This window comes from Vanellus vanellus, assembly GCF_965231255.1.
Source record: "Vanellus vanellus genome assembly, chromosome: 1".
Lineage (NCBI taxonomy): Eukaryota > Metazoa > Chordata > Aves > Charadriiformes > Charadriidae > Vanellus > Vanellus vanellus.
This window is the reverse complement of record NC_138905.1, coordinates 90,483,854-90,510,139: the sequence shown is the minus strand read 5'-3', so window position 1 is coordinate 90,510,139 and position 26,286 is coordinate 90,483,854. Positions and strand designations below refer to the sequence as shown.

Below are 26,286 nucleotides of genomic sequence, written 5' to 3'. Positions count from 1 at the left end.
TACCCTAAATTTTTGGCATGTTATTTTTTCATTTTTTTTCAACTTGATTCACCTTGCTATGTGAATAGGCAACTGGCAAAATTAGCGCAGAATGGACAGGGGTTGTGGCTAATGGCTGGGAAGGAAAAGAAAGATTTCTTTATGAGCGGGTATAATTTCACTTAAGCTGTAACAGGAAACTTGTACCTTCACTATTCTAGCCATTAAGATTGGCCTTCAGTAAATAGTGCAGTCCATTTTTGTCTACAGCTACAACTGTAAATGGTTTGCTAATGTGTATTTGGAACACTTCTGAGTATTACATCTGTTTGTATACATGCACATAGGTAGTCCTTTAACTTACTGACATCTTGCTATCATTATGTGAGGTTTAGATTATGAATGTAATTGGGAATTACATCCTGACTGTGCATTGTTCAATTTCTGCCTTGCACGGTCAGGCCTTGTGGCCATATCATTTGTGGTTCCGTATATTTTTACTTGTGAAATTAGGTGAAAATGTCCTAATTTCAGCCAGAGCCTTCAGCCTTTCTATGTGCAGCCATAGCACGACTTTTCACCTGAAGAAAACCCTTTGATGCCTGTGGCCTCCTGGTTTCAGTTTATGGAATGCCAAAAAGAAGGTAGGATTTGAGTGAAAGCAGATTGTTCTTTTCTCCTTTAATACTTAAGAGCAGGTCTTGCAAAGAAAATATACAATTTCTCATCAAGGTGTAGTGCAGGAGGAAGGCTGAGCAGCAGTGTTCCTGAAGTCTCCAGGGAATGGTAAAATGCCAGAAGATTGTGGGTTTAAACTGGTGTGGGATAAAGGCAGTTCTGGATAATAGGGAGGTTTGCACGGATCATTCACTCACTGCAGAGAAAGGCAAAAAAAAACCCCAGACTTCAAAATGGACGATTCTGTGCCATTTTCCCTTTTCTGGAAAGGACGAGGAGTGGCTGAGATTACATTGTACAGACATTTTAAATCTTAATGGTGTGTCTTCCCACTGTAGTTCTGAAATTTGTGCCTTCCCTCCCTGTACTCAGGAAGATTCAGACTCACTCCTCTCAGCTTAACCTCATCATCTTCTGGAAAACAGAATTTTAAATTTTATAGAGTGAGAGACTACAGAACCAGGATCTGGTGTTTGTAAGTGGCTGCTGGAGTGGGATATGGTTTACGCTGGTTCTCAGAAGCCTGTCGTACTTTTCCACATTTACAGGGGAGGGCCTCTCTTCTTATAATCTGATTTTGATTTTTCCTGAAGAAACTCTGTCAGTGGTGTAAGCAAGTAATTTTTTTTTGCCCTTTTAAAAAATATTTTGGCAGAAGTCTGCAGAAATGTTTTCCAAACAAATCAACAAAACCTGGACTCAAAGTGAAAAAGAGCACTAACAATTTAAATTAGATGTGGGGAAAAAATAGGAAGCACCTTTCCAAGTGTGAACAGTATGTCTGATAGACCCAGGTTCCCAGCCAACCCTGCAGCTCCAAATTTTCCTCCAAAAGAGATCTGGGGTGTTACATACCCAAAATTAGTTTGATGAGTGCACTGCTTCCTGTTTCAAGATCTACTTCTAAAATGTTTACCTTGTCAAATACATTGAACGGTGAGGTAAAGTTACTAGTGGAATCAATATAAGCCTCAAAGTTAAATGTTAAAACAAGGTGATGATCATTTCCAGTATTGGATAAAAATTCAGGTTAATTTACTGGCTGACTCACATTTTCATAACTTGTTCTAGTTTCATCTACATTGTGGCTTCTAGGTACTGCCTTTTTAGCACTTGTCATCTTTCGTCTCAGCTTTAGTCAGGAAAAGAGGAAAAAGAACAAGTCTAACATCCTTAGCCCAATTCCTGTTAGAGTTCACAAAAGAATTCTTGAACTCTTTGTACACAGAGAAGAAGAGTTCAGTTACTTTGATGTTGCATCAGGAAAGTCCTGACCAGCAGACATGCTTGCTCAGTTAAATTTCTGGCTTCTATGTGCTTTTGGTCCCATTATATGGGATGTTTTTTTGCCATAATTGCTCTCCTCTTGATTTCCTTTCTGACATCTCTAGTTTTGCTCAAGACCTATACCTGATGCATTTTACTCAACCAGAGGTATAATCTCAATTTTGCAGACTGTACCCTAATTTTCTTAACCGAACGTATATGGTTGTATTGTGTAACTTTAGGTCTGTCTTTACAGTGTTGTCTTTTATAGCCATGTTAGTATTTATTCTTATGTTTAGATAAACTGTTTTAAAAAAACAAATGTGTATTTAGGGTTGCTGTCCTACCGTGATAACATAGACAGATCTACTTTCCTGCTAGACCCATAATACTGAATTGTATTCATGTCATTACCCAGAACCATTCCTCAACAGCTGTCTCTTCATAAAGCCCATGTTTAAGTCTTGACATTTTTCATTTGGGTATTTCTGACTATCATTCTGTCCAGTATGCTTTATTATTGGTGCTGTAGGTGCTTACTGCATAGTGATTTATCTTGGCCATTGTTTTTCTTTTGTTTGTTTGTTCGTTTTTTTTTCCCTGATAATGTCCCTTGATGTTCGTACATTATTAAGGTCAGTACAGACATTATTATGAAACAGATGCACGTCCATTAAAACCTTGTTAGGAGATGTTATCATATTTCTTTGCACACGTAATTAATTCAGGCTTGACTTACTGCTTCAGTGGAAGGTGAAATCAGTGCTCAAGGATGCAATGGTAAAGTCCCCTGCTTTTGAATTTTAAACTGATAAATTCTTGTGGCAGTGGATTACCACTCCTGAGCTAGTTCACTGTCTGTTTTGCCTGGTGAAAGGTGGTAAGGATTTGGAGCTCACATGCTGTAGACTACAAGCCTGGGATTCCTCGTGGCAGGGTGGCCAGTTGTCAGCTTCTCCTAGAGAAACAATTTAAGACCTTGGCCTGATCGGTTCTGGCAGTGGTATAGGCTGTCTCTCATGCCATTGTTCTGTATCGCCTAACTTACATGAGAACATGATTATCAAGAATGATGTTGCAAAATATGTCCTTCGTCTGATCATACAGATATTGTTCAAGCCCATGTTGGCATTAGGCCTCAACGTAGTATAAAAACTGGTGTTTTCTGAATATGTGCTCATGCTCGTTTTCAGAGCTAAGTTAGTTGTGTTCAGCATTGTTGACCTTCATGTAGCAAAGCTTGAAAAGGGTGTTTTTTGGGGGCTTCCTCCCCTCCTTTTTTTTTTTTTTTTTTTAAAAATCTGACACTAGTCAGTTGGCTGTCTCACCCAAAGGCTGTCTTCTGCAGGATTTAGAATTTAATCCTTGTTAATCAACTTTTTGAAGTGGAAATTAATGGGAAAGAATGGTGTGTGGTGTTTTCAGAACACTTGTATCTCCATGTACGCAGCTGTAAATCCAGTGTTACACTCAAGATGCCCACTATTGCCTAAGGACGTAGAAGGTTTGGATAGCACTAAAAGTCTCCAGTACAGGAGAAGAAATAATTGTGTAAAAACTCCTGGTCCCACTAGACGAAAAAAAAATATTTTCTAGCAATTGACACTAAGAAATATTATTAAATCTCTAACTATGGCTGAAAAACAAGGGGAAAATATATACTCTTAGAGGTGGTTTTATTTATTGGTCCTTGTAGGTCTCAGTTTAAGCTGTTTGCATGCATTATTTGGGAAATTGTACCTTAAACCTCTTTTGAAAGTGGTTGTGGAAACCTGAAGTTATCTTATCAATGAGATTCTTGCAGAGAAAACGCTTTCCATCAGCTCTCGGATGAGGTGTGCGGAGTGAGGTATGTTTATTTAAAACCACTTTTCTCCTTTTTTCTTGTGAGAACTGATGTTCTGAGGATCACTGTGCCCACTGCAAGTTATGTTGCTGAGATTTTCTGCAAGAAATTTTTAGAGGACAGTGAGTTGGTGAGGAGAGAAGTTGTTTTTTTTTGTTTGTATTTGAGATCAGCACTTAAATACCTCTTGACTTCCAAAATTTGACTTTTTAAATCTCTTCTGGGGTGCCAGGTTTTATTTAAAAGTGGTCTTTACATTAATGTTGTACTGTGCTTAAACTCTGAATAAGAGTTAATAAATTTGAATAAATAAAGGCTTCTGTCCAGCTTCTGCATTGACATTGTTTCATAGTACCAGTATGTTGCTGACTGATGTAGTCAAAAGCAAGATTTGTCTTTAAGTGACTGAAAGACTGTAAAAATACCAACGGAATTAAATTGATTTTCAGGGACAATGTCCTTTGACAGTATTCAGATTGGGTCTGACTTAGAGATTCAAACTGTACGGCTGACTCATGATAAGACATCCTTTATTTTCTAACGTTTTTACCTTTAATGCAAAGCTCTATAAAACTGTCCTTTGTGTGAGGTAAATCATTATGTATCTGGCAGGCAAAAGAAAGCTGACTCTAGAAGTACTTGTTTCATAGCTAGTTCATGCCGTGATAAACATATTTTAATTCAATTTCCTTGAAGGGAGGCTGGAGCTGGACATCCAAGCATTGTTTTCTCTAAGCTATTCTCAGCCTGCACACCAGCACTCGACAGATGTTATTCAGTTCATTTCAATTTGAGCACTGTGAATACCATTTGACCCCAAGTTAGAGAAAAAGAAAAGCTCAGACAGGGAAGCATTTTAAAAGAAAAAAATGAAAGTGGTCTGTGGTTTTTTTTTTTTTATGCAAAAGGCAGAACAATCTTAACTTACTTTCTGTTAGACTGTTAAGCTTCAGAATCCACAGCCTAATTGCTTTGCAGTTGCACTAGCCGCAACCCTTGAGAGGAACATACCTCCTCTGTTGCAGAAGAGGGTAGGGCTTGGAGGCAAGTAAAGCTTCAATGGGTAATGTTGCTTAAAGTTTTTTGAGATGGCAGTGTTTCTCATAAAAAAAAAATCCAAGCAGGCTACTGTGGTAAACGAGCACAGATTTTTGAGTAGTCTTAGCTGATGGAAGTGAGTCATCAGCTGCTTGGTCACACATAGAGCTTGGTTAGGAAAGTTCTGTAATGGTGTTTGTCAAAAAGGATATTATCATTTTTATGATAGCAATGAGGAAAATAGGACACCCATCCAGATCCTTTCCTCTGCTGTCACTCTCCTCTTTCCTTTATTTGAGACTTGAATGTTGGGGAGGTACATATACAGTGTATGAAACATCTAATGGAAGTGTAAATTTATATTGGTGGAGTTTTACTATTTATGATATTAGTTCACAGATAAAAATTGCTTAGCGATGGCAAACAAACAAAACTTCAGGTGTGGGGTTTTTCTTTAGCTGAAGGAACCTTTTGCTTAACAAATGGTTATTCATGTCCTAAAACAGCATAGAGGTCTCATATTGAAAAAGATTATTCAATATTTTATTTAAAGTTAACTGGAAGTACAACCCCCTGAATGAGTATTTCAAAAGCACGTATAATACTTCATGCTTATCTTGAACCTTTCATACATGGAAATCCAAGTGTGTTATGAGTGGAGGGAAATTTTGTTACTGCCTACGGATGTATAGACTTGAAAGAGTGGAGGGAAAATGCGCAAAACCGCTGTGTGAGCTGACAGTAAACCTTTGCACTGTGCCTTAAGGAGTTGCTTCCCTTTTTCTCTCTACTGGACAAAACTGGCCTCTTCAGAAGAGTCACTGCTGTTAGATGTTTACTGGAGTTTGATTTTTGGCTATGTCTGTGGCAAGGGTGACAATATGAGGAACTCCTTGCTTGATATGATCCAAGATATGATCCCGTGTATGTCACAAAAGCATGTGATTGTCATGACCATTTGTGCCAGTTGATGTTAAGGTGAAGAAAAATGAAGTGAAAATACAGTATTTCTTTAGAAATTATTGTCTTGTCACAGACAGCACAGTAAGATGTGATAAAAAAATCAAAGGGTACTTCATGGAGTACCTTTTTCTTTTTAAACACATAATCTCTTCATGTTCACTAACTCTTATTTTTGTGTCATTTATCATACTGTATTATCTATGGGCTTCTAAGGCCTGAATGTGAGACACTTTAAGTGATCAATCCTTTGGAAGAACCTATTTGTTCATCTAAGGTCAAGGCTGAAGCAGTCTGTGATGTAGGAGTTGGTAGTGCTAACCGTTTTCATGCTGCAGACAGTTGACTAAGATCAACTAAGTGAGGAAAAAGTCTGTCTATTCTCATTGTGCAGCTGGGAACTTTTGCTTGAATACAGACCAGTCTGTGCTAGCAAGGTGTCCTCGTGTAATATCTCTGCCCAGTGATGTCTGAGGAGTAGAAGCAGGCAGAGCTACTTATAAAGTGATCAAGTGACATGAACTGGGGCCATAAGACTTCTCCACTCTTGGGCTGCCTTAGGTCCTTTCTTGCTGTAGTCTTTTTCTGCTTCTCCCAAGCTATGTCTCGGCTGATCATGAAGCTGTCTACTGGAGTTCAGCTTCAAGACAGCTGTCTTATTCCTGCTCTGTTGGCTGTGACTGAGTAGAAATGAAATCTGCCATGTGTTATGGTACCATTTTCTTGTGCACTTTCTAAAGTTTTCCACCATTTTGTTTTGAATGAGAGGTAACCTTTCCTAATTCTACTTCTGTAGCATTGGCACTAATCCTTTTCTTAGCTCTAAATGAGATAAATCAAAACTTTTCAAGTCAGAAGACTAGCTAAGAATCCATCTGCCTTTTTTTTTTTTCTCATTGCAGTATACATGAAGCTTAAGATCTGAACCTGCTATGACTGACCCAGACGTCCTCACTGAGGTCCCAGCAGCTCTCAAACGCCTTGCCAAATATGTGGTGCGTGGCTTTTATGGCATTGAACATGCTTTGGCTCTGGACATTCTCATCAGGAACCCCTGCGTGAAGGAAGAGGACATGTTAGAGCTCCTTAAGTTTGATAGGAAGCAATTGCGGGCTGTGCTCAACACCCTTAAGGGTGACAAGTTCATCAAATGCAGGATGAGGGTAGAGACGGCTCCAGATGGCAAAACCACCCGTCATAACTACTACTTTATCAACTACCGCCTTCTGGTTAATGTGGTGAAGTACAAGCTGGACCACATGAGGAGGAGGATAGAGACCGATGAGAGAGACTCCACCAATCGCGCCTCTTTTAAATGCCCCATTTGCTTCAGCACTTTCACAGACTTGGAGGCCAACCAGCTGTTTGACCCCCGCACAGGTAAATACATACAGGTGACAGAATGCTCGGGTTCTCTCCTTCATCATGTAAGTGCTGGACTTTAAGGAAACAGCTTTAGGAGAATTCTCTTGAGTTTGGTCAGAGCTAGAGGGCACTCTGTTTCTGCAGGTGGTAAATGTTTAAGCAAAATACAGAAGTAATGTATACAGATTTCTATAGTCTGTACAGGCAAATAGCAATGTTGGTAAAATGCTTGAGTGACAGGCAGTAGAGAAATGGTGGTCTTATCGCAATTGAAGTCAAGGGTCAATAAGGCAGTCTCGTTGTTGGAAGCTGATGGGTTTTCAGTATAACCTGGTCTTGCCTGTCAACTGTATGACTTGCTGGTAGTTTGCGGAGAGGACATCTGTATAGCTGACTTTGGTATACAAAAAAAAAAATTAATTTAGAGATGGTCATGCAAGGAGTGAGTTGTTACTGTTTAATTTTCTTCTAGCCAGTTCATTATACTGCACAACCTTGTTTCCCCGGTGTAAAGCAGCCTCACGAAAGTTAAAAGAAATTAATTACAGACTTGCCTGTGGTTGGGAGTAAACAAGATTCTTTTTCAAGTGTCTGTTTCAGTCTCAGTGGAGGCGCGTATATGTTTCATGCATATGAAATAAGAATCTTTTCTGGGTGTCATTGTCTACAGGGGCAGTCCAAATACTTTGTCTTCTGTGCTTCTGTGCCAGGGAAGAAAAGGAAGAACACCTGCACCTGATGAGATCCTGTTTTACTAGTCCAGTCAGGGATTATTTTGGAGGGAAGTCAGGGAGCAGGGGTTGGGTGTTAGACTTCCACCTTCTGAATTAGTTTCTTTACTTTTCAATTTTTGCTTTTGAATTCTTTGTCCTTTCTTACTTTTCTAGAAAAAGAAAAGAGCAAAAGTCAGGAGAGCTCTCAGAAACATTGGAGTTTCAGTTATCTTAATGAGAAACTGTAAAATTTCACTGTTTAATGGTATCGAAGCTTTTAATCTAGGGTTAATGAGGTCTAATCTGCTTTGGAGAAGGGCAAACACCCAACAAATGTTCAGCCTATCATTTTCCCTCTTTCCTGCCTCCAAAGATCAAGAGCTGTGAAACTCCTTTTTATTGAACAACCATGAAAATGATATTAAGTACTTGAGAACCAGAATCCACAACGGTCATTGCTGTAATCCAGAATAGCTCTCTGAGTAGAGGTTGCTGTCTCACGGAGCACCAAAACAGCAGGGCCAGCACAGATTTTCTGTGCTCACCGAGTATAGAAACTACACATTCTCTGTACAGTGACGATCAGCTGTGGCAGCTGGAGCTGTGGGTGTCAGGCTGAAGGGGAATGGTGCTTTTGCAGTTTGCTTCAGTAAGGAGAGAGTAGAGACCCTGTGCAGAGAACAAACATAGTTGGGAGTGTGAGACTGTCATTCCAAGGGGACCTGTAACACTTTGCAGGTGAATCCTCCTGGCCTGTGTGGGGGATTGTGGGAGACCTCAGCTGGTCGGAGGGATCAGAATGCAAGTTTAACATTGACCTTGAGCAGATACCCGTGTACCCTTGAATAGACTAGAAGAGTCCTGAGAAGAGCTGAAGCAAACAAGATGAGGGTGGCAAACATCCTGGCTTTGACCAGAGCATGAACAGCGTGTGATCAACAATTGTATTGGCTGGCTGGTGTGTGATGTGAGAACGGATTGGGCAAAAGTAGAATGGTAGAGTATATGCATAGATAAGCATCCGAGTAAAAGGATATAAAAGAGCACTGCTTGTAAAATCAAGTATGATTGCTGCAACTTGATGTTCAGCGTCATGTCCGTCCCTACGACACACGATGAGTTCCAAGAGCAAAGAACTGGCTGTTGAGGAGGTGCAGAACACAATAATGCTGGAATTCAGCTTTGACAGCAAGGCCTGTGCTCCAGGAAACGATGAGGTCAACCAAGGGTTTGTCTGCAGTACAGGCACTGGCTGCCTTCACAATACAAAATCGTTCACTGGCACACAGAGTGTTTTGCTGATGGAAGGAAAGGTTGAGTGCTGTTTTCCCAGCAATTCCCAGCAGTTGGTTTCTGTCAGTATTAATCCAAGTAACAGGATAGCCAGTTTACCTTCACTTCAACAAGAACATACCTGTCTAGAATTTGTGTATTCTGTTTCTCCTTATATAACTTTTAAGTCAATGATAGCTTCATCTAGATGGTGCATGATGATACTGTTGTTTCTCAAGAGCTTTTACATGGAATACCAGTTTGGATAGGGCTCTCCAGTCACTTTTTAAGAAGAGCCCATACTGTTTCCAAACCATGAGATAGCTTCTTGTTTCCTTTCTGGGTTAATAAGTGGGAAGTTCTGTTTGGTTTGGTGTTTTTTTTGTTTTGTTTTGTTTTTGTAGCGAGAATGGCTACTTTATATTGCAGTGGATTGCGTTGTCTGCATATGTTTCCTGCTCCTCTGGAATTTCATATTAGAAAAGGACCAAGACACCTTTGGGTCTCTCACAGGGGGAGCTCATGAGGGCAAGGCATATAGAGGAAAAAGGTTTTGCAGGACAGGGAATGACCATCCTTTTCCAAGGATGTATTTAGCCCTTTTCAGTGCTATGTAAACATCTCCCACTCATTGAAACTCGTGGCAGTACAACTGCTGCAGGGTAGCTGAAAGCCACATCAATCTCAGTCACGGTTGACCTGAGCTGCTCCTGGACAGCAGCCATGTTGATAAAATTTTGTGAATTAAAAGGCCTGCAGGGCCAAAGTCTTCTAGTCCAGGGAGCAGGTAGAGCATGGAAGGCATCCTCTGCACTAGTCTAGATCAAGCTGCACTTAAACTGGCAATCTCTTGATAAAAGACATCCTGTTTCGCTGTGTGCTTCTTGTCTTGTCACTCGGTTGTTTAGATGTCCTGTGTTTTCTTCTGCTTTGCTTTCCTCTTCCCTAGTTACAACTCAAATCCAAACTCTAAGCAATTGTTGTAGAATGAAAGGGTTAGAAGAGGAGGTTATGGCTGTTGCCTTTCCTTATCAGTGGTGGTGAGGAGGTTTCCAGAATCTCTCCATGCCTGTAGTCATACTATCGCAATTTGTGAACTAAGAGTGCTTGTGAAGAGCCTGCCTATAAGGTGGATCTGTAGTGCTCTTTAATTTTTACCACAGCATCTTTGCCTGTCTCTTGGCTTCAGCAGGGCTCTGTTTCTTAAAGGTTACAGGCTGTCAAATAGAGGTCTTTTCAGCTCTGTGCTTTGCTTCATTTTGAAGTAAACTGAGATGTTTATTTTTTCATCAGAAGATGTGTTTATTGATGTTTTTGGAAGGTGGAAATGTGTCTGCTGAAAGTATTTGATATCAAGAAGGGTATGTTTTCAGGGCACATAGGTATGGATGTGCTTTGGTTGCTGTTCATGCAATTTATTTGGAAAAATATATTTGAACAGAGTAGTTTGTCACTAAGGTAATTTTAAATGTAGATTTTAAATGGTATAAACGTTACTTTGAGAGTGTGAACTCTGTTTTTAAAAGTATTATATGATCTCTTTTTCTGCCATTAAACATCTCAACCCCGAAAGAGCTCCAAGAAGTTGTTATGCTGTCAAAGTTTGAACAAATATTGTCTGGTACTTGTAGGAAGTTCAAGGACAGAAATCATGCAATGTAAAGAAACTGTCAGATGGTGAGTCAAAGTGATGAAAAAAAAGTTTTGCTGCCTCGTCAACTCACAACAGGATCTTTTGAAAAATGAAAAGAAACGAAACATGTTGTGTTAGAGGACTCATTTGGTTGCACGTACTGGTGAGTGCCTGCTGGATCTAAGCATTGTGTGCTGAGGTCATGAGTTTTAGACCCACCTGTCCTAAATGAAGAGCTTGAACAGGTCTCCAGATATCACACTTTCACCTCAGTGACAGTTTTTACTGTTGCCTCCAAAGAAACAATAAGGGTAACTTCTGCTTTTAGAGGCAAACTGTTTGGACACAGAGTGCTTTTATTTTGCAAAAGTTTGCTGTGGAAACTTGTAGCAAAGCAAAGAACTTTCTTATTGAAGAGGTGGCAGATTTCTGGTTTGCCTATTGACCTGGCAGTGCCTTTGACAGGAATTAGTGCGGGTTGGGTTGTTCCCTTGAGTGGACAGTTCTTACCCCCTTTTGTGAGTGTTTTGAGATCTACAGAAAGAAAAACACTCATGCTGCATGATTGAAGTGTTACTTCTTTCAGATGGGATTACTGGGAAGGGAAAAAAATTGTAGTTTTCCTAGAAGATCCTAATATAAGCACTTGAAATACAGATTGTTGCCTTTCACATTTTCTGTTGTCTGCCTGTGCTCCGATATTTCATCACTCTTTGTTCTGCATGCTGGTAATTGCATGCAGCTGCTGTTGCGGTGAAGCCTCAGGCAGGTGGAAAGCTGCAGCCATTCCCTTAAACAAGGTAAGGGCTATCCCTTGAGGCAGACATGTACAAGAAAGAGTTTAATTGAGCAGTGGTAAGGAAAGCTGGACGTTAAATGTGTACTGTGAATAACGCTGTTGAACTCCATCTTTTCCCAGACCTGGTCTGACAGTGGACACTGACAATCAGGGGTTTCAAGTATTTTACCAAGAGATAAGATCAGGCTCTTGCACAGACCTATGGGAAGAATTTTATTCTCTGTGCTTGTCAATGTAGAAACTACAGAAATTTGATTTCTGTAGGCCAATTCCTGAAATTGCAGAGCAATCTAAACAACTTGATACCGTCTTGTGGATTGGATTTAAAAAAAAAAAAAACAACTTGGAGAATTTAATATGCACGTCTATTCTGTGGAGGGGGGGAGGACAGGAGGAGCTGCATTGTCTCACCCAGTAGAGGGAGCTGTCTTCTCTATACATATAGGCTTGGTTTGATTAATTTATTGTGTGTCACAAAACTGGGAGTTATGTTCATGGATATGTGTTCTGTAGCATGATTGATTGGGTCTGGTTGGGGAAGGTCTCTGATGTATCCTGCTCTCATGCCCTAGTGATATTTGTAAATCTAGTGTAGTGTTGGAGTTGACTGTCAAATTCAAGGTCAATTTGAAAGAAAGTATGTGACTAGAAACCGCAAAAGGGAGAGTGGGGTTGAAATGAAGGAGTGACAGAAACGAGATCCAGCAGTGCATCACACTGTTAATCAGTCCTGGGTTTCCTTAGATATTCTAAATACCAAACTGTATCAGGATACTCACCACCATAGCAGGTGAATTTGATGTTGGAAAGAAAATATAAGGCTAGACAAAGTAGTTATTCCTCTGTTCTCTTCTACTTTTGCAATATAATTTTTATCCAGTCTTGTGTTTCTTTCACTTCTGTTACTGTGAAGAAAAATCTTGATGTTAACAGTATATTGTAAATTACAGTTAGTCTGTCTTGTGTACATCTACACATTAAGTGTCCTCACCATAACATTCAGTTAGGTAAGACGTGAATAATAGTAGAAAGAAACAGATGGAAGACAAGTGGGTAATGTGAATCAGGAAGATGATGCTGTTGGGACGTTCTTAATTGCAATTGTAACCACTGGAGTCTTTTGTTATTGAAAATCATGGCAGCTAATTACTTGTCTACTCTTTGCCCTCCCACAGTTTGCTTTTGGTTTGGTGAATGATTTTGGATATAGCTATCTTACTGTTCCTGAAGATGCACTGTAATAGTGACATACTGTGTATCAGGATCCCTTTCTTAATCTGTGTGCTGATACACAATTTAATTTGGAAAGAATAGATTGAAGGTGGCAATATCAGTTTTATAGAAGGGAAGACAACACCTTGAATTTCATTTTAACCCCACTTGTTTTACTGTCAGCCTCTCACATGTCGTTTGTGTACTTCATAACAGAATTGCACATAACATGTTCGGAGGTTGGTTTTCTGTACCTGTCACAAGGTATCTCATATCACATTCAGGCAGCCTGTATGCAGTGTTTGAGCATTTGAATGGTTTGGGCCCTGTTACTGAGATTAGAAATTTGACTAGTCTTTGATTTTTTTTGCCTTGGTCTTATGTGTTGACTTCTAGAGCTACTGCCTTCTCTTCTGAGTGCTCAGCTTCTCACTTCATACCCTGTGAGCTATTCGGAACACATCTATCTTCTCTTCTTGTTTTGAATTTCCACTTCCTCAGGCAAGTTCTACACTAGCTTCAAATCTTCCTTATCTGATTCAAATTACTTTTGAGCCTGTCCTGTCTATTTTGTTAATTTTTTATTATGCTTCCCTTTCTCCCTGTTTTTTGCCTTGCCTTTTCTTGTGGAGCTCTTGTGTCCATTTCTGGTACATCTCTTTTTGTGTTCTGTCCCTTCCAGCCATTAGAAGAAATAAATCACTTAGAGCTGTTTATTCTATATTTTCACACTATGTAGTCAATCCTGTTTGATCTTTATTCTGTTGATTCTTGTCCTTTAGATTCAGTGATTTTCAGAACAGATAGCTTTGTCTACCATGTACCAGCTATGCATGTGCTATATGATACTACTACTACAATTTACAGCTTTTTACCAGCCAAACTCGGGACTTAAAGTCTTTTTGTAAATTAGCATACCAGAAACTTCCCTTGAAAAAGAAAGAATTCAGAGCAATTCTGTTTTGAAACAACTTCAAATTCTGTGATTTTTTTTTTTATTGTTGTTAGCTTTCCAAGTGTATGTAAACCCATCAGTGTGATTTTTCTTGACTTCATAGGCACATTTTATTTGTCTGTGCTGCCACTGAAAGCTTTTGGCAAACACCAGCAGAAGGAAACTGCCCATGCTCTGCTTAGTTTCTCTGTTTCTATTCAAATTTCTGGCAAAAGCTCCAAGAGTATTCCTGTCAGCTTTCTTCTGCTTCAGCTTAGCAAAGCCTAGAGCCACAGGGAAGGGAAAAATGAGAAAAACATATCAGAATTAACGCATGTTTTTCTAAAAGTAAGAACGCTCTTTAGAATGACTTACAAGGGGTGTGTGGGTCACTTCTGTAACTTGAACTCATTCCTTGTGGGTTGGACACCCTGTCTGGAAGATAACCATCTAATCTAACCACAGATACTCAGCTTGGTGGAGAAATAGGTGACGGTAGTGTTAGACGGTCTGTGCTATGCAGAACATCAGACCAGAGGATTATAAGTCATTGGAGTAACTCAGAAAAGCTGTTGCCTGCAGAGTGCTGGCTGGTCGTTTCCCTGTATTCCACGTTGACCTCTGGCCGGTGTGCTGTGTCTCTTAGATTAAAAAAAAGTATCTGATAAATGTGTGCCCTGACTTACAGTACTGATACCACTTTTTTTTTTTTTTTTGTCTGCAAAGGACATTTTATTATTAGAAGTGCAGGAAATAATTGCCCTTCAAGTAAAGGTTATCACTTTACCTTTTCTCTTGGCTTTGCAAATTGAAATAGATAACAGCAAGAAGATCTCTGTAAAATCTGTGAATATTGCTAAGCCATTTGCAGTGATGAAAGCCAGACTGCAGCATTCCCATCTTTTACTCTAGTAACTTGCTGTTCTTTTGAAACTGCATCCTTGGTAATACCATCTGCAAAGTGTGTCATCCTTTTAGGCATGGGTATCTGTAAGTCGGATCAGTAGCTCATGTAGAATCCTGTTACTTGTGTTGCAGTGTCTCTGCTGTTGGACGTGATTTTAGGGTATAGTATGTTGGCTCAGTTGGTATTTTGGTGCAGTCGTCTTGGTTGAAGTTTTTTTTTTTTTTTTTTCAAAAAAAGAAGTTCTTGAATTCCTAATGAGTTTCCTTTGGATATTCCCTCTGTCCAGTTGCATCTTTCTCTGATTACTGTCTGGCTCAATTTATCCACAATAGGACAGAAGTAAGAACGTGTCAGGTCAGGGTTGCTGAAGTTGTGCGTATGAGGTGGAGCAGAAATAGCTCTTACTGAGAAAAGGAAAGGATCCCTCTCTTGTCCAATTTTATATTGAACACGTACTAAATCAGCTGGCACTTCTGAACGATCAATAATTTGATGTGTGTCTCATGCAGTCCATTTTTTTGGAATGCTTAATTCAACCTTTTCAAGAGAAATGTCTTTGGATGCTCAAAAATTCTGTTCCAATATTCTTAATTTAGTTGGGCTAAAAATGGTCTGCACATTGAGATGAATGAGCAACTCATAGTGCTTCTCTAGGTAATATAAAGTGGTTCTGAAGGTGATTTTTTTTTTTTTTCTTAGGACATTAAATGTTAAATTCTTCTTCTCTAATTGCAAACCCAGGTCAGCAGGAACAGGAAACTGTAGCATGAAATATAGATTAATGTTGTTGTTGTGAAATGCAGAAGCAAATTTGGTTCTTTTGAACTTTCTGGAATTTGCTACCTAAATTATGCCCAAGAAATAAATACATATAGGCAATTGTGCATATACATTTCATAACTGAGTTATGGCACTGCTATGCCCTTAGAGCACCTTGCATGCCTCGTTCTTCACTGATAACTGGCTGTGGCCCCCTGGCAGAGCTTATTAGCCTGTATCCCATACACTGCTCTAGAGAAACGTATTTTAAACTCCTGATTGTGTCCCTGGACTGTCTTTGTACTTGGTCCTTGGCCAGAAAAAGCGAGTGTCTTTGTTTTTCAAATTAAGATTGGAGTAATACAGCATGGTTTGTTTTCTCCCAGAGTGCCATCAGGGAAGAAGTTAGAGGTGCAAGTGTGTCCATCCTGTACTGAAATTCGTCTTCAGCACACACTGCGGGTCAGGCATGGCGCTAATGCATTGTCAGTGTTGTCAGTAATACTATAATTATGGTGGTCAAAAATGGGAACTAGCAGTGAAATGTAATAGGCATCTGAATGAATCCTTCATACCTCTATAAATATGTCTTAGAAGATTGCGAAATAGCTAGTAACAAGGGCTTTACCATGAAATGCTTCGTTATGTAGATTTGATCAGCTTTACTTCAACTATACACAAGTTCTAGAGGGTAAAATGGAAAGACAAAGTACCTGTGGTCATCTGGTATTTCTTAAATTTATTTATTTATTTATTTATTTATTTATTTATTTTCTGTATGTACCTCTCAGTTGCACCAGAGATGTGTCTGTCTTTCTGCTGTGTGGAAGCACACAGCAGAAACTTCTTGCCCATCTGACAGTATGTTCTAAAGGAGTCTTTTGGGAGCCCTGAACAAAATGTGATTTGAAGAAGTAGATGTAGAAGTCTTAAACAGTACTAAGCTGTACACAAACTCTATAAGACAAATGAAAGATGCCCAGAATGGTTTCCTGAAGTCAATTCCATGGTTAGAAGAGTTCTGACTTGGTTTGAGTGTTTGAAGCTTTATAGTATTTTTTTTTTGAGGATAATAAGTAGGTCCCTACAGACAGAAGTAGGAAATGTAACATCTTGTGAGGTAAGATGTTTTACCTTGCAAGGTAAAGGCTTCCAAGTTCAGTTGCTTCTTGTTGAAAGAAGATGCCTTCTCGGGCAGGCCTAATTTTCAGTATGTCTAGTGAAGTAATGTTCTGTTCTTTGATCTTTTTTCATTGCCTGAATTTGATAATAACCTGACAAAAAGTGGTTGAAGCAGAACAGTGACATCTCTTACTCTTGAGGGGTGAGAGCACAAGGGAAGAGTGTCTTTTGCCAGTCTGGTCAAGTGCTTTTAGGTTGGTATGGGTTGTTGATTTTGGGGATGAGGGTGTGGATTTTTGTTTTGAGATTTTTTGGTAGGTTGGTTTTGGGCTTGGTTTTTTGTTTGTTTGGTTTTTGGGTGTTGTTTTTTTTTTTTTTCATTTTGCAGTTGACACTTAAAAGGCATGAATGTGTTTTTTCATGTGTTGAAAAGAAAGTCAAAGTTGGTCCCCATTGCCACTTAATTTTGTACTCAAGAGGTGTACATTTGAACCTTGATTTGTGGGTTTGGACAAATAGCCTTTTCCACTAATCCGTTGCATTGTCTGAAAAATTAACAACTTCCCCTCTGGCAACATTCAAGCTGTTCTTTCTGTTATCATGTCAGTTCAGACTGGTTTCCCAGCTTACTGAGAAACAGCAATTGTATGAATGAGTGAGAAACATGGCGTTTCTATAGCGAGCTGATCAAATGTGCTGCAGGGGCTCCAATGAGGGTGGTTTCTGCTAGCCAGCTTTCACAATAGCTGAGTATTGTGAAGACAAAGTTGCCTGCAGAAGCATGCCAAGTGAAACTGCAGCAGGTGCCCTAATGGAAATGCTTGACAGCTGGCAGAAATGCCATCCCCCTACATGCGAAACACACAGTTTTTGCAATTGCCATCCACACGTGCCCTGCCAGTGCACAAAATCTGCTTCCTTTCATTTACAAGAATAGGAACTATTTGTGTCTCTGCCAGATTCGGTCTGGTTCTTAATGTGGTGGATGGGTTTGAGGTTACCAATAGCAATCTCACATTCAAAGCAATACTGAAGTTCATTTTAATAGAAAGTTACTGGTTCCTTCTACTTTGTGTGACATTTGGGGTCAAGAAATTCAACACCTGGTTTTCAAAAGAAGTGGCCAACTGCTGTGAAGCTGTGTGCACGGCAGTGTTGTAGATAAAGGTAATGTCAGTATAGTGTATGGAGAAATGTAGGCGCAGCATTTAGGAGACTTGTCCAGAGATTTGAGCAGATTACAAAGTTAGGAGGAGAAGGAAATGTTCTTTGCTTCTGTTAGCCTTCTGTTGAGCTACAAGAGAGCTTGATCTTCCACTGTGTCTGAAGCTGTTGCACATTTCAAAAAGGTTAGGTGTATGATTGGAATTTTGTCTCAGAAATACTTTTTCTGAACCTGGTCACATGGCCTATTGTAATAAGTACTTTGCCAAAAAAAATTTTGCTTCAGCTAAAAAGAATGTGTGCTCGCTATGGCTTCAGCTAAGATGGATGTGTGCTTGCTATGCATTTGGGAAAGGGATAGCGTTAGGATATCAGACGAAAGCAACAGTTAGAAGTACTGAACCGTTGCAAAACAAAGGGTGGTGTGGTTAGATAAGATAACCACAGAAGTGTAAGGAATAGAGAAGCTACAAGAAGGACATGGTGATAAAGACTTCGGGCCTCCCTCTGATGACCACCAGGTAGACCCCTGAAGAAGCATATTGCCTGTGCCGCTAGAAGGGAGGGGGCATGTTTGGGGGTGGGTTGATTCCAAGATCTCATTGATTATGCAAACTATGTTCCAAGAAAAAACATGAATAAGTATGAGGAATAAGAAATAAAAATGAGCGTTTGTAAAGGAAAAATGAGCCACAGGAGGAGAAATCCCTGTGTAACTCCCAGCGCTGTAATAAATATTGTTTGCTCCACCGAATTTGCCCCGGACTAAAATTCAATACATTGAGCGTGTTTCTCACACTGAGGCAGCCAACTCAAAGGATCTGTACTTTGGTGGCTTGATAGGCATGCTTGTGGCAAAGCGACTCTTGAAAAAAGACGGCAGGAGGAACACAAGTGTGAATTCTTCTAGAGAGCCCTTCCTTGCCCACAGACTGTATGTTGGTTGTCATTGCTTTCTTGAATCAGAAGCGCAGACAGGCTGGTGTATATCTAAAACTTGTGCAACTGAAATGGAAAACCAACAGTATATGCCGGTGCTGAACAGATTTGTATTTAAAATATTTGAAGGGACAAAAATGTTCCACAAGCAATAGTGATCATTCTGTTCTTGCTAACCACATTTTCTGAGGAACAGGTGCAATTGGGAATGCATGTAGGTAATGCATTCATTGCTTTTTTCTTTTTTCATGAAACCCGTTACAAAATAAAGACAAAAATAAGGTAAGGTTTGTATTATTAATAACATGGCTAATCAGAAATCAGCTATGAACATTCAACAAATTCAGACAGATGTTTTAAAGTTTGATAATAGTGTCTGTAAGTTCTTACTGATACTAACCTATGGTTGTCAAATAGTGTAAAATTCTTAATTTCTGTTCCTAAAATAGAGTAACAGAACCCGTCTGAACTCCACTTCCATCATTATAGAGTTGTTCATGAATATGTATTTTTCACTGCATTTTTCAGTCTTGCTTTAACCATTCTAGTGATTCAGTAGAGGCCTTATCATATATTTTGCAGTGTAGAAGGTTTTATCAGGAGAACTTTGTCCTGTTGCACAAAACTTTAATCTTTCACTTTTGGAAGTAATTATCTTCTGTGTTGTCCCCCACAACTGTGGGCTGAAATTGAACCAAAAGAACAAAACTCTGCTAGGAGTTTCCATATTGACACTTCCTTGCTTCCTGAGAGGGATCAGGTTCAATATATTCTTTCCTGCTGTTGCATATTAGATTATTGTTCTGTGTGCTTCTTACTCCTTTTAATTGTACTTCTCCTTTTTTAATTACAATGCTATTCCCCTGCCCATGGTCTCCAAAAAGGGGCTGAGGAATAATTTTTCTAATAACACGAAAACATTGGGCTGAATGTTTATTCTGTTAAGGTCTCGACATGAAACAGAAATAGTTAATATTTGAAGAAAGAAATTCTATTGAGCCATATTGGCTATGCAGATAAGAGCATTAATGATTTTGCTGCTGGAGGATCAAGTTTTTTTGCCATCTAGAGGTAACAAGCTTTTTTACTTGAAAAATGTGAGACTTCGGGAGGAGGAAAGAGGAGAATTAAAATGGAGAGATTAGGGGATCACAAGTGCCAGGCAATATTCATTTTAGAAGGTAAGTAAACAGTCCACTGTTCTACCTAACATGTGCTCTTCAGGGAGAGGCAACAATAGCAAGAGGCATGAAACCTACTTGGTGAAAATTTGCATTTCAAAAGGATTGGCAAGGCTTTTAATTCCCTGCACCAGGGATGGCCAGGAAAGGCATTTCGTCAGAACATAGCATCCTGTCTTCAATGATTAAAGGAAATCTGGATGTAGGAAGGAAATAGGCAGCTTCTTTGGCAGAACAGGAGAAAGCTCAATCATACAAAATCGCTCTGATAAAGCCAGTCTAAAATTGCATCATGGAAGAATTTTCCCTCTTTACAATCAAAAATTTCCTTCCTCCCGGGCTATTTAGTTGTTGTATTCTTACTCTGCTGCTTGTTCCTGGGGACTTAACTGTGGCTAATAAAAGTACTTGGTTGTGCTTACAGGTGGTGCTAAGGCAGACTGTCTTTTCTGGATTACTTTTGTTGTTAGCCTGAAACGGTATGATCCAGCTTAATGAGCTCAGGCTGAGAAAAAGGGTTAAATTACTCCACGTCTGAAAACATGCTTATTGACAAGTAGATAAATGCATTTAGCAGTTTTACTGCACAACCTAAGTATATAGACTCTTAACATCTGTGATTATGGGAATACTTGAATACTGTAGTTTTAAGTTGCAAAGAGAAGATTGGCAACTTCTGAACGTGATTCACTGGAGTTGAGAGAAGAGACCTGCTTTTTAATTTCCATGAGAATTGCACTGAGCTGGTGAAACTGATTAAAAAAGGGTTTGCTTGTTTACCCTTAAGCCTAAAAAGAAGCAGATGTAGGATCTTGCAGTGAGTGGAGGACAAGGATGTAACTTCACCATAAAAGACAAAGGATTAGGTGATTTGTGATACTTCACTCAAGCTGAAATGGAGAGATGGCAGTCTCGGTGTTTTTCCCTGCTTTGTGAACAAGATCACAGGAATAGATGATTATTGTTGGGAACACCACATCAATTTTAAAAACGAAAAACAACGAAACCCCACTTTTTTTTTTTTCATATGAGAAGTCAGTAGCAGTCGTAATTAAATTGGCTGATATGTATGTGTGTATAAAAATATTGATGTAAAAGCTTAAAAATGTCAGAGAAGCTGATGAAGGGAGAGGAAATAATCCTCACCTGCTGTATTTGATGTTATATAAGCTAAAACTTTCAGAAGACTTTGGACCGGTTCTGTGCTTGACTTGATCCTTTGGGGGATTTTGAAGTATTTAACTCAGGGAGATCTGCGTGTGCTGAACACAGAGTTGAGCTGCTTACTATCACCCAAATGTTTGGGGTTTTTTTATGTGGTAACTGAACATTGGGTGTCCAGGCTGGAATGTTTTTGCTGAGGAATGAGTGCCTCAGTCCTGCCTCTAGTCCTTCCTGTTGGCCAAGGGTCTTGCTGCTGGTAAATGCTTTGGTGTTTCATCTTAACCTGCCTGGAGCTGAAAGTTAATGACCCACAAAAGCAGCAACTTGTAAAGCAGACAGCAACTTGCTGCTTTCAAGCAATAAAGTCTGCTGTGCTCCTTAGCAGTTTAATATTTGCTTCCAAAATGTAATTGTCATCTCAATCCATAGTATACATTCAGGAGTTTGAGTGTTAAGGATTTGCTGCCTGGTCTGTTGTCATAACCGCAGAGGTTACAGTCTAATGTAGGGACAAACAGCTTCAGTTGTGGAACTGGAGAAGACATGGCTGAACCTGAGCTTGACCCATGCCCACATCAGCATGCAACTTCTGGGTTCTCCTAAATGTTCCTTGGGTGACCCTGTGATTTGGATACCACGGCAGAAACTTGCAGGTTGACACACTGGGCACGAAGTCCAGTGTTGTATGGATTTATGAATTACTACTTAGGTTCACCATCTTCAAAATCAGAAATGTGTAACAATGTTTCTTTGTACTTGCTTGATTTATCTGGTTAGACTGACAGCTTCAGAAGCAGAATTTTTCTTACCAAGTATTTTTTGCAGGTCTCCAAATTCTGTGCATCTCTGAGCTTCTAGATCCCACATGAATAGGATTGTTGCTTCAGAAATACTAATGAGTCTCTGCTAGTCTTCAGCACTGTTCCAAAATTTCATCTTTATCGTTTATATTTACTAAAAGATAAAATTATAAACAAGGGTTTACAAATTTCTGAGGTTCTTCTGTCTTTCTTCTCTTGGATTTATAGAGACTTTGTTAAAAGTCTTTGGCAAAAATGAATCTTTTATAACCTGCTTGTCCCCCTTCAGAGTACAGGTGATGAAGTAGATCACAAATTCAGGTCCATTGGTGCACTGCTGCTCTCCCACCTGTAAAGGAAAGGAATAAGGGCTTGTTTCTCTCGACCCCTTTTTGTTTGAACTTTAATTTATTAGGTCACTTATATCAAATCTGGTAAAATACAAGTTAAATGTGTGCACAATGCTTTTCTAGCAGCAAGATGGCAATTTACCTTGGAGCTGTGCCAATTCTGCTTGCTCCGGTAGAAGCATTTGTGGTACCAAGCATGAGTGCGTACTTAAGGAGAGGGAAAGCAAAAGCAAGTAAACAGCACGGCAGGCCTTCTATTTGAAACTCCCTGTGAGAGCTGAGAGATTTGCAATTAATGTCCGTATGTTTGTTTATAATCAGTTTTGAAAGGAGCATTAAGACCCTGTAAGCTTCTGAATGCCAAGAGACAGGAAATTGGTTTTGGAAGTCTGCGTCTGAGAATTCATTTATGTAGTTCTTTTTTTCATCTCAGATCACTGCCTGTATCAGAATTTGTGCAACAAAAAAACCTCAAATATGCATTTGCTGATATTTTTCTTGAAGGCTATATGAAGTCACTTTCTTTAATGTAACGGCAGTGTTTGCTTGCAGGTATGGTATACAATTTCTCAGTGTCAAAACATTGATTCTTCCACTTGTGATGACTCTTCATTTAGGAACTGCTGTCAGCTGTGATGCAAAAATCCTTTAATATATTCTGTGATATGCTTTTTCTTTTCAGGTTATAGCAGATAAAGCTTGGAATTGGTATCTTACTCAGAAGTTATCTTGTTCGGGAATATCCCTAGTGGTATAGTCTCAAGCACAGGCACTCACTTTGATCTTGTCTGTGTAGGTCCTTGTGAGTGCCCCAGTATTGCAGTGCCTGAGCAGTGGTATGATACATTGTTTTCATCCCTATTCTGCCAATCCAAAGGTGCCTTTATAAGGCTCACAACAGTCTCCTGTAGGCAGTATAGAAGGTAAAGTGTTGGTATGGGTGAATAATATAAAAAGCATGATGCTTTGGTCTTCAGTAAACGTCATCTTGTTGACTGCTGACAGTTTCCGTGGTTTATAAAGACAGGTTTTCATTCCTATTGTGTCTTCTGCCAAGGATTTGCCACCTTTTCAAATTTTGTCTCACTAGTACATAGCAATGCATATACAATTCTACGATCAAGTAGAAAGTATGAAATAGAAGTGAACCAGGATAGACCCTTTGAAATGCCCTCGAAGGCTGACAGTGAACCATGATGTTTTCTAAAAGTGTTCTCCACCAGTTAAGCAATTATTTTCTGATTAATTTGTCTGGACCGTGTTTCTTTAGTTTGCTGATGAGCATACGAAGCAGTTGAACATCCTCCCTTCCCCCAGTCAAAACAGATTGCTTTCCATTTTTCACATTATCCTTTAGCTTTTCCAAAGCTTAAGATTGGGCTCACTTTTTTTTTTTCCCCCTGTAGTAACTCATATTCCTGCTCAGTTCTCTTCCATGCTTTGGCCTTCACCAGTGTCCAGTTTTCCTTGAGCGTGTTAAGTAGTGTAATCCCTAGCCGTGAGTTTCAGCTGTCCTCCACCCTTCTCAAAATCCTGAATGCCAGTCACAGGGCTCACTGACATCATAGTTGTTTATCTCTGCATTCGCTCAAGGTGAATGCTGTTCCTCACTGGGCTGCAAGAGAGTAGATGATCTTCTTGGGAGTAGGAAGGAGGAGAAAAGGCCATCTGCAGCAGTCTCTACAGTGGGGTGTGTGCAAAACAATCCATTGGTGTGTATGAAAAAAATATTTTTTGTACCATTAATAAAATAAAAAACTTGTAAGCCAGTTTTTCATCTTCATCTAATCCTATTTCTATTTGTGTGTGTTTTCTAATGTACATAATATATTACTACAGTAGTACAAGTATGTAATTTATAAGTAAATATTGAGGGTGTGTGCTCAAAAATTTTTTTACTGGTGGAGTGTGCAATCAAAAAAGTTAGGAGACCAATGATCTGGAGCTTCAAATTTCTTCCCTTCCAAAGATAACTTCCAGTCCCTTGCCCAGTGTCAGGATCTTTGTCTTGGATTTTATTTTATTTTTACTTTTAGTCCAGAGCATTATCATTTTGTTACTTACAGGTTAAATCAGGCTCTGGATTTGTTTATAAATTTGAAAGGCAGTGTTCTGTGCTCTTTAGAAAACTTGCATGGATTTTAATAAAGTACCTTAATCTCTTGCTGACCACTTTTGTCAGAAATCTGAATGTTTCTTCTTGCTTCCATTGAAATCTTTTGTCTGGCTTTCCTTGACCCTGAAGTAAATCCTTTATAAGTACTGAATACTTTGCTGTGGAATGGAGAGAGATTTTTCTTGCATCTTTGACCTGTATCACCGTGTTTTTGTGAATCTCTGGCTGTGCATCGGGCAGACAATGAGCAGATTAAATGGGGATAGCTGTGACTTTTAAATGATGAACTAGCTGAAAGGTAGTCCTTGGAGCACACAGAAGAGGATGCCACTAACTTTGTAGTGCTGTTCTTCAACTTGTGCCCAAGGAGAATTGAGGGTATTCTGGTTTGGGATTGCAGTGATAACAAGTGATTGCTTTTGTGCCCGCTTCCCGTTAAAAGCTCAGCTTTTCTTCATGCAGCGAGTGATCGGTGCAGGTGCCAGCAGAGCAAGGTTACGTGGCTTGGGGTTTTGTTTTTGTTGTTATTCTCTGTTCACCTCATTTAGCCCTAGCTCTAAGGCAAAACATCCGTTGGTCCCTGTGTGTTCAAATGGAACCAGAACAAATTTCTTCATTCCCTAGATTGTTGTGAATGAGGCAAAATTAATTTGAATATATTTAGGAAAGTCAGAGGTTTTTGTTAAAAAGAAAGCTGATGCAAAAGTGATAGAGAGGATCTCGGATTATGTAAATAAGGAAAGACCCTTGATCTGAGTGGGAAGAGAAATTTTTTGATGGAAACTTGCCCTGTAAAAAGTATATTTAATACAAGACTATAGAAGTACTCAGATTTTTTCTGTTAGATTTTTCAAAAATGTATACATTCCAGGAGAGCAGAGAAAAGAAAATATTGACATTGGGCTTTAGAAGCTACTGCAGTGGTGGACCTGAAAAATGTAAACAGAACAGTACTGGAGCTTTCTGGCTTTGATTGAAGAAGAGTGGAAAACTGATACTCACACACCAGTAAATTAGCAATGTTAAGATAGATTTGCAACTTTATTTCTTACTTCTGTACATACGCATCTCTCAATATGCAAACACCCTTCTCAAAAGAAACGTAATACGTTGTTTTTCTGCAAATGAGTTTACTGCTTTGTATCCTGTATTGGACAGTATACACTTGCACTAAACTGTATTTTCATGTATAATATTGAAATATGCTGGCACTTACTGGCAGAAAAATTAATTCATTAAAAAAGAACTTATTGTGTGAATAATGTTCTTCTCTAATGGCGGTAACTGACAGTGTTACAGTGAGGTCTTGCAAAGTTACACACATATATAAACATAAGTTGCATGAATATATATATATATGATGTGTTCGTAACGGGAAATAACTTGGTGACAAACCTAGGAGGAGACTCTGAGTTCAGACTTTCAAACTCTTATCCTCAGAGAAAACCTGAAAGGCTGAGATTCTGTTATTTTCTTTCTCAAGTCACAGTTTGAAACTGTAAAACGTTTCATCTGCCTGTGCTGCAAAATATCAAATGTAGGGTGGCACTCTTCATTAGTTAATACTGCCAAAATAAAAATAAAATGCAGCTCAGGAAACCGATGCAGGTAACTTTTCTACTCTTTTGAAGACTTTGGAAGGAAGCCAAAATTAGGCTCAACACTGGCTTTGTTTAAAAATGTATTTGTAGGACTTTAGAAAATGTTCCAATAATACAACTGGATAAATGGGAGAGAGAGAGAGAGTTTCCCCCCCAAACGTGGGCATTGATACTAGGCAAGGTATTCTTCTTTCCTAACTTGAAGCATTTGCAGACCAGACATGGACACCAGAGGCACAAGTGGTCTGTAACAGAGCATCTTTCTCTCTGCTGCCAGCGCAGGGATCCCTGTGGACTACTAGCCCCTGTGTTCATGTCTGGTTTTAAGTGTGAAGGATCAAGAATGTTACTGGTTTGGGGTTTTTTTAGTGGTGACCAGTTAAATGAATTCAAGTTGAATTAAGCATTCTTCTAGCCCACTTTCAAATTGGCAAGTTCACTGTATCCGGAAGTCCCCAAAGGGGGATTATGTGCCTTACAGCTTGCCT

General features: G+C 39.4%; 1 protein-coding gene across 1 annotated transcript in view; it reads left to right on the top strand.

The window, feature by feature from the left end:
* GTF2E1 (general transcription factor IIE subunit 1) overlaps nucleotides 1-26,286 on the top strand; it is a 54,626-nt gene that overhangs the window by 2,092 nt on the left and 26,248 nt on the right. Inside the window, exon 2 of the mRNA XM_082498523.1 lies at nucleotides 6,670-7,147. Within this exon, the coding sequence (XP_082354649.1) occupies nucleotides 6,700-7,147 (448 nt within the window). The 5' untranslated portion in view covers nucleotides 6,670-6,699. The remainder of the gene's footprint in view (nucleotides 1-6,669; nucleotides 7,148-26,286) is intronic.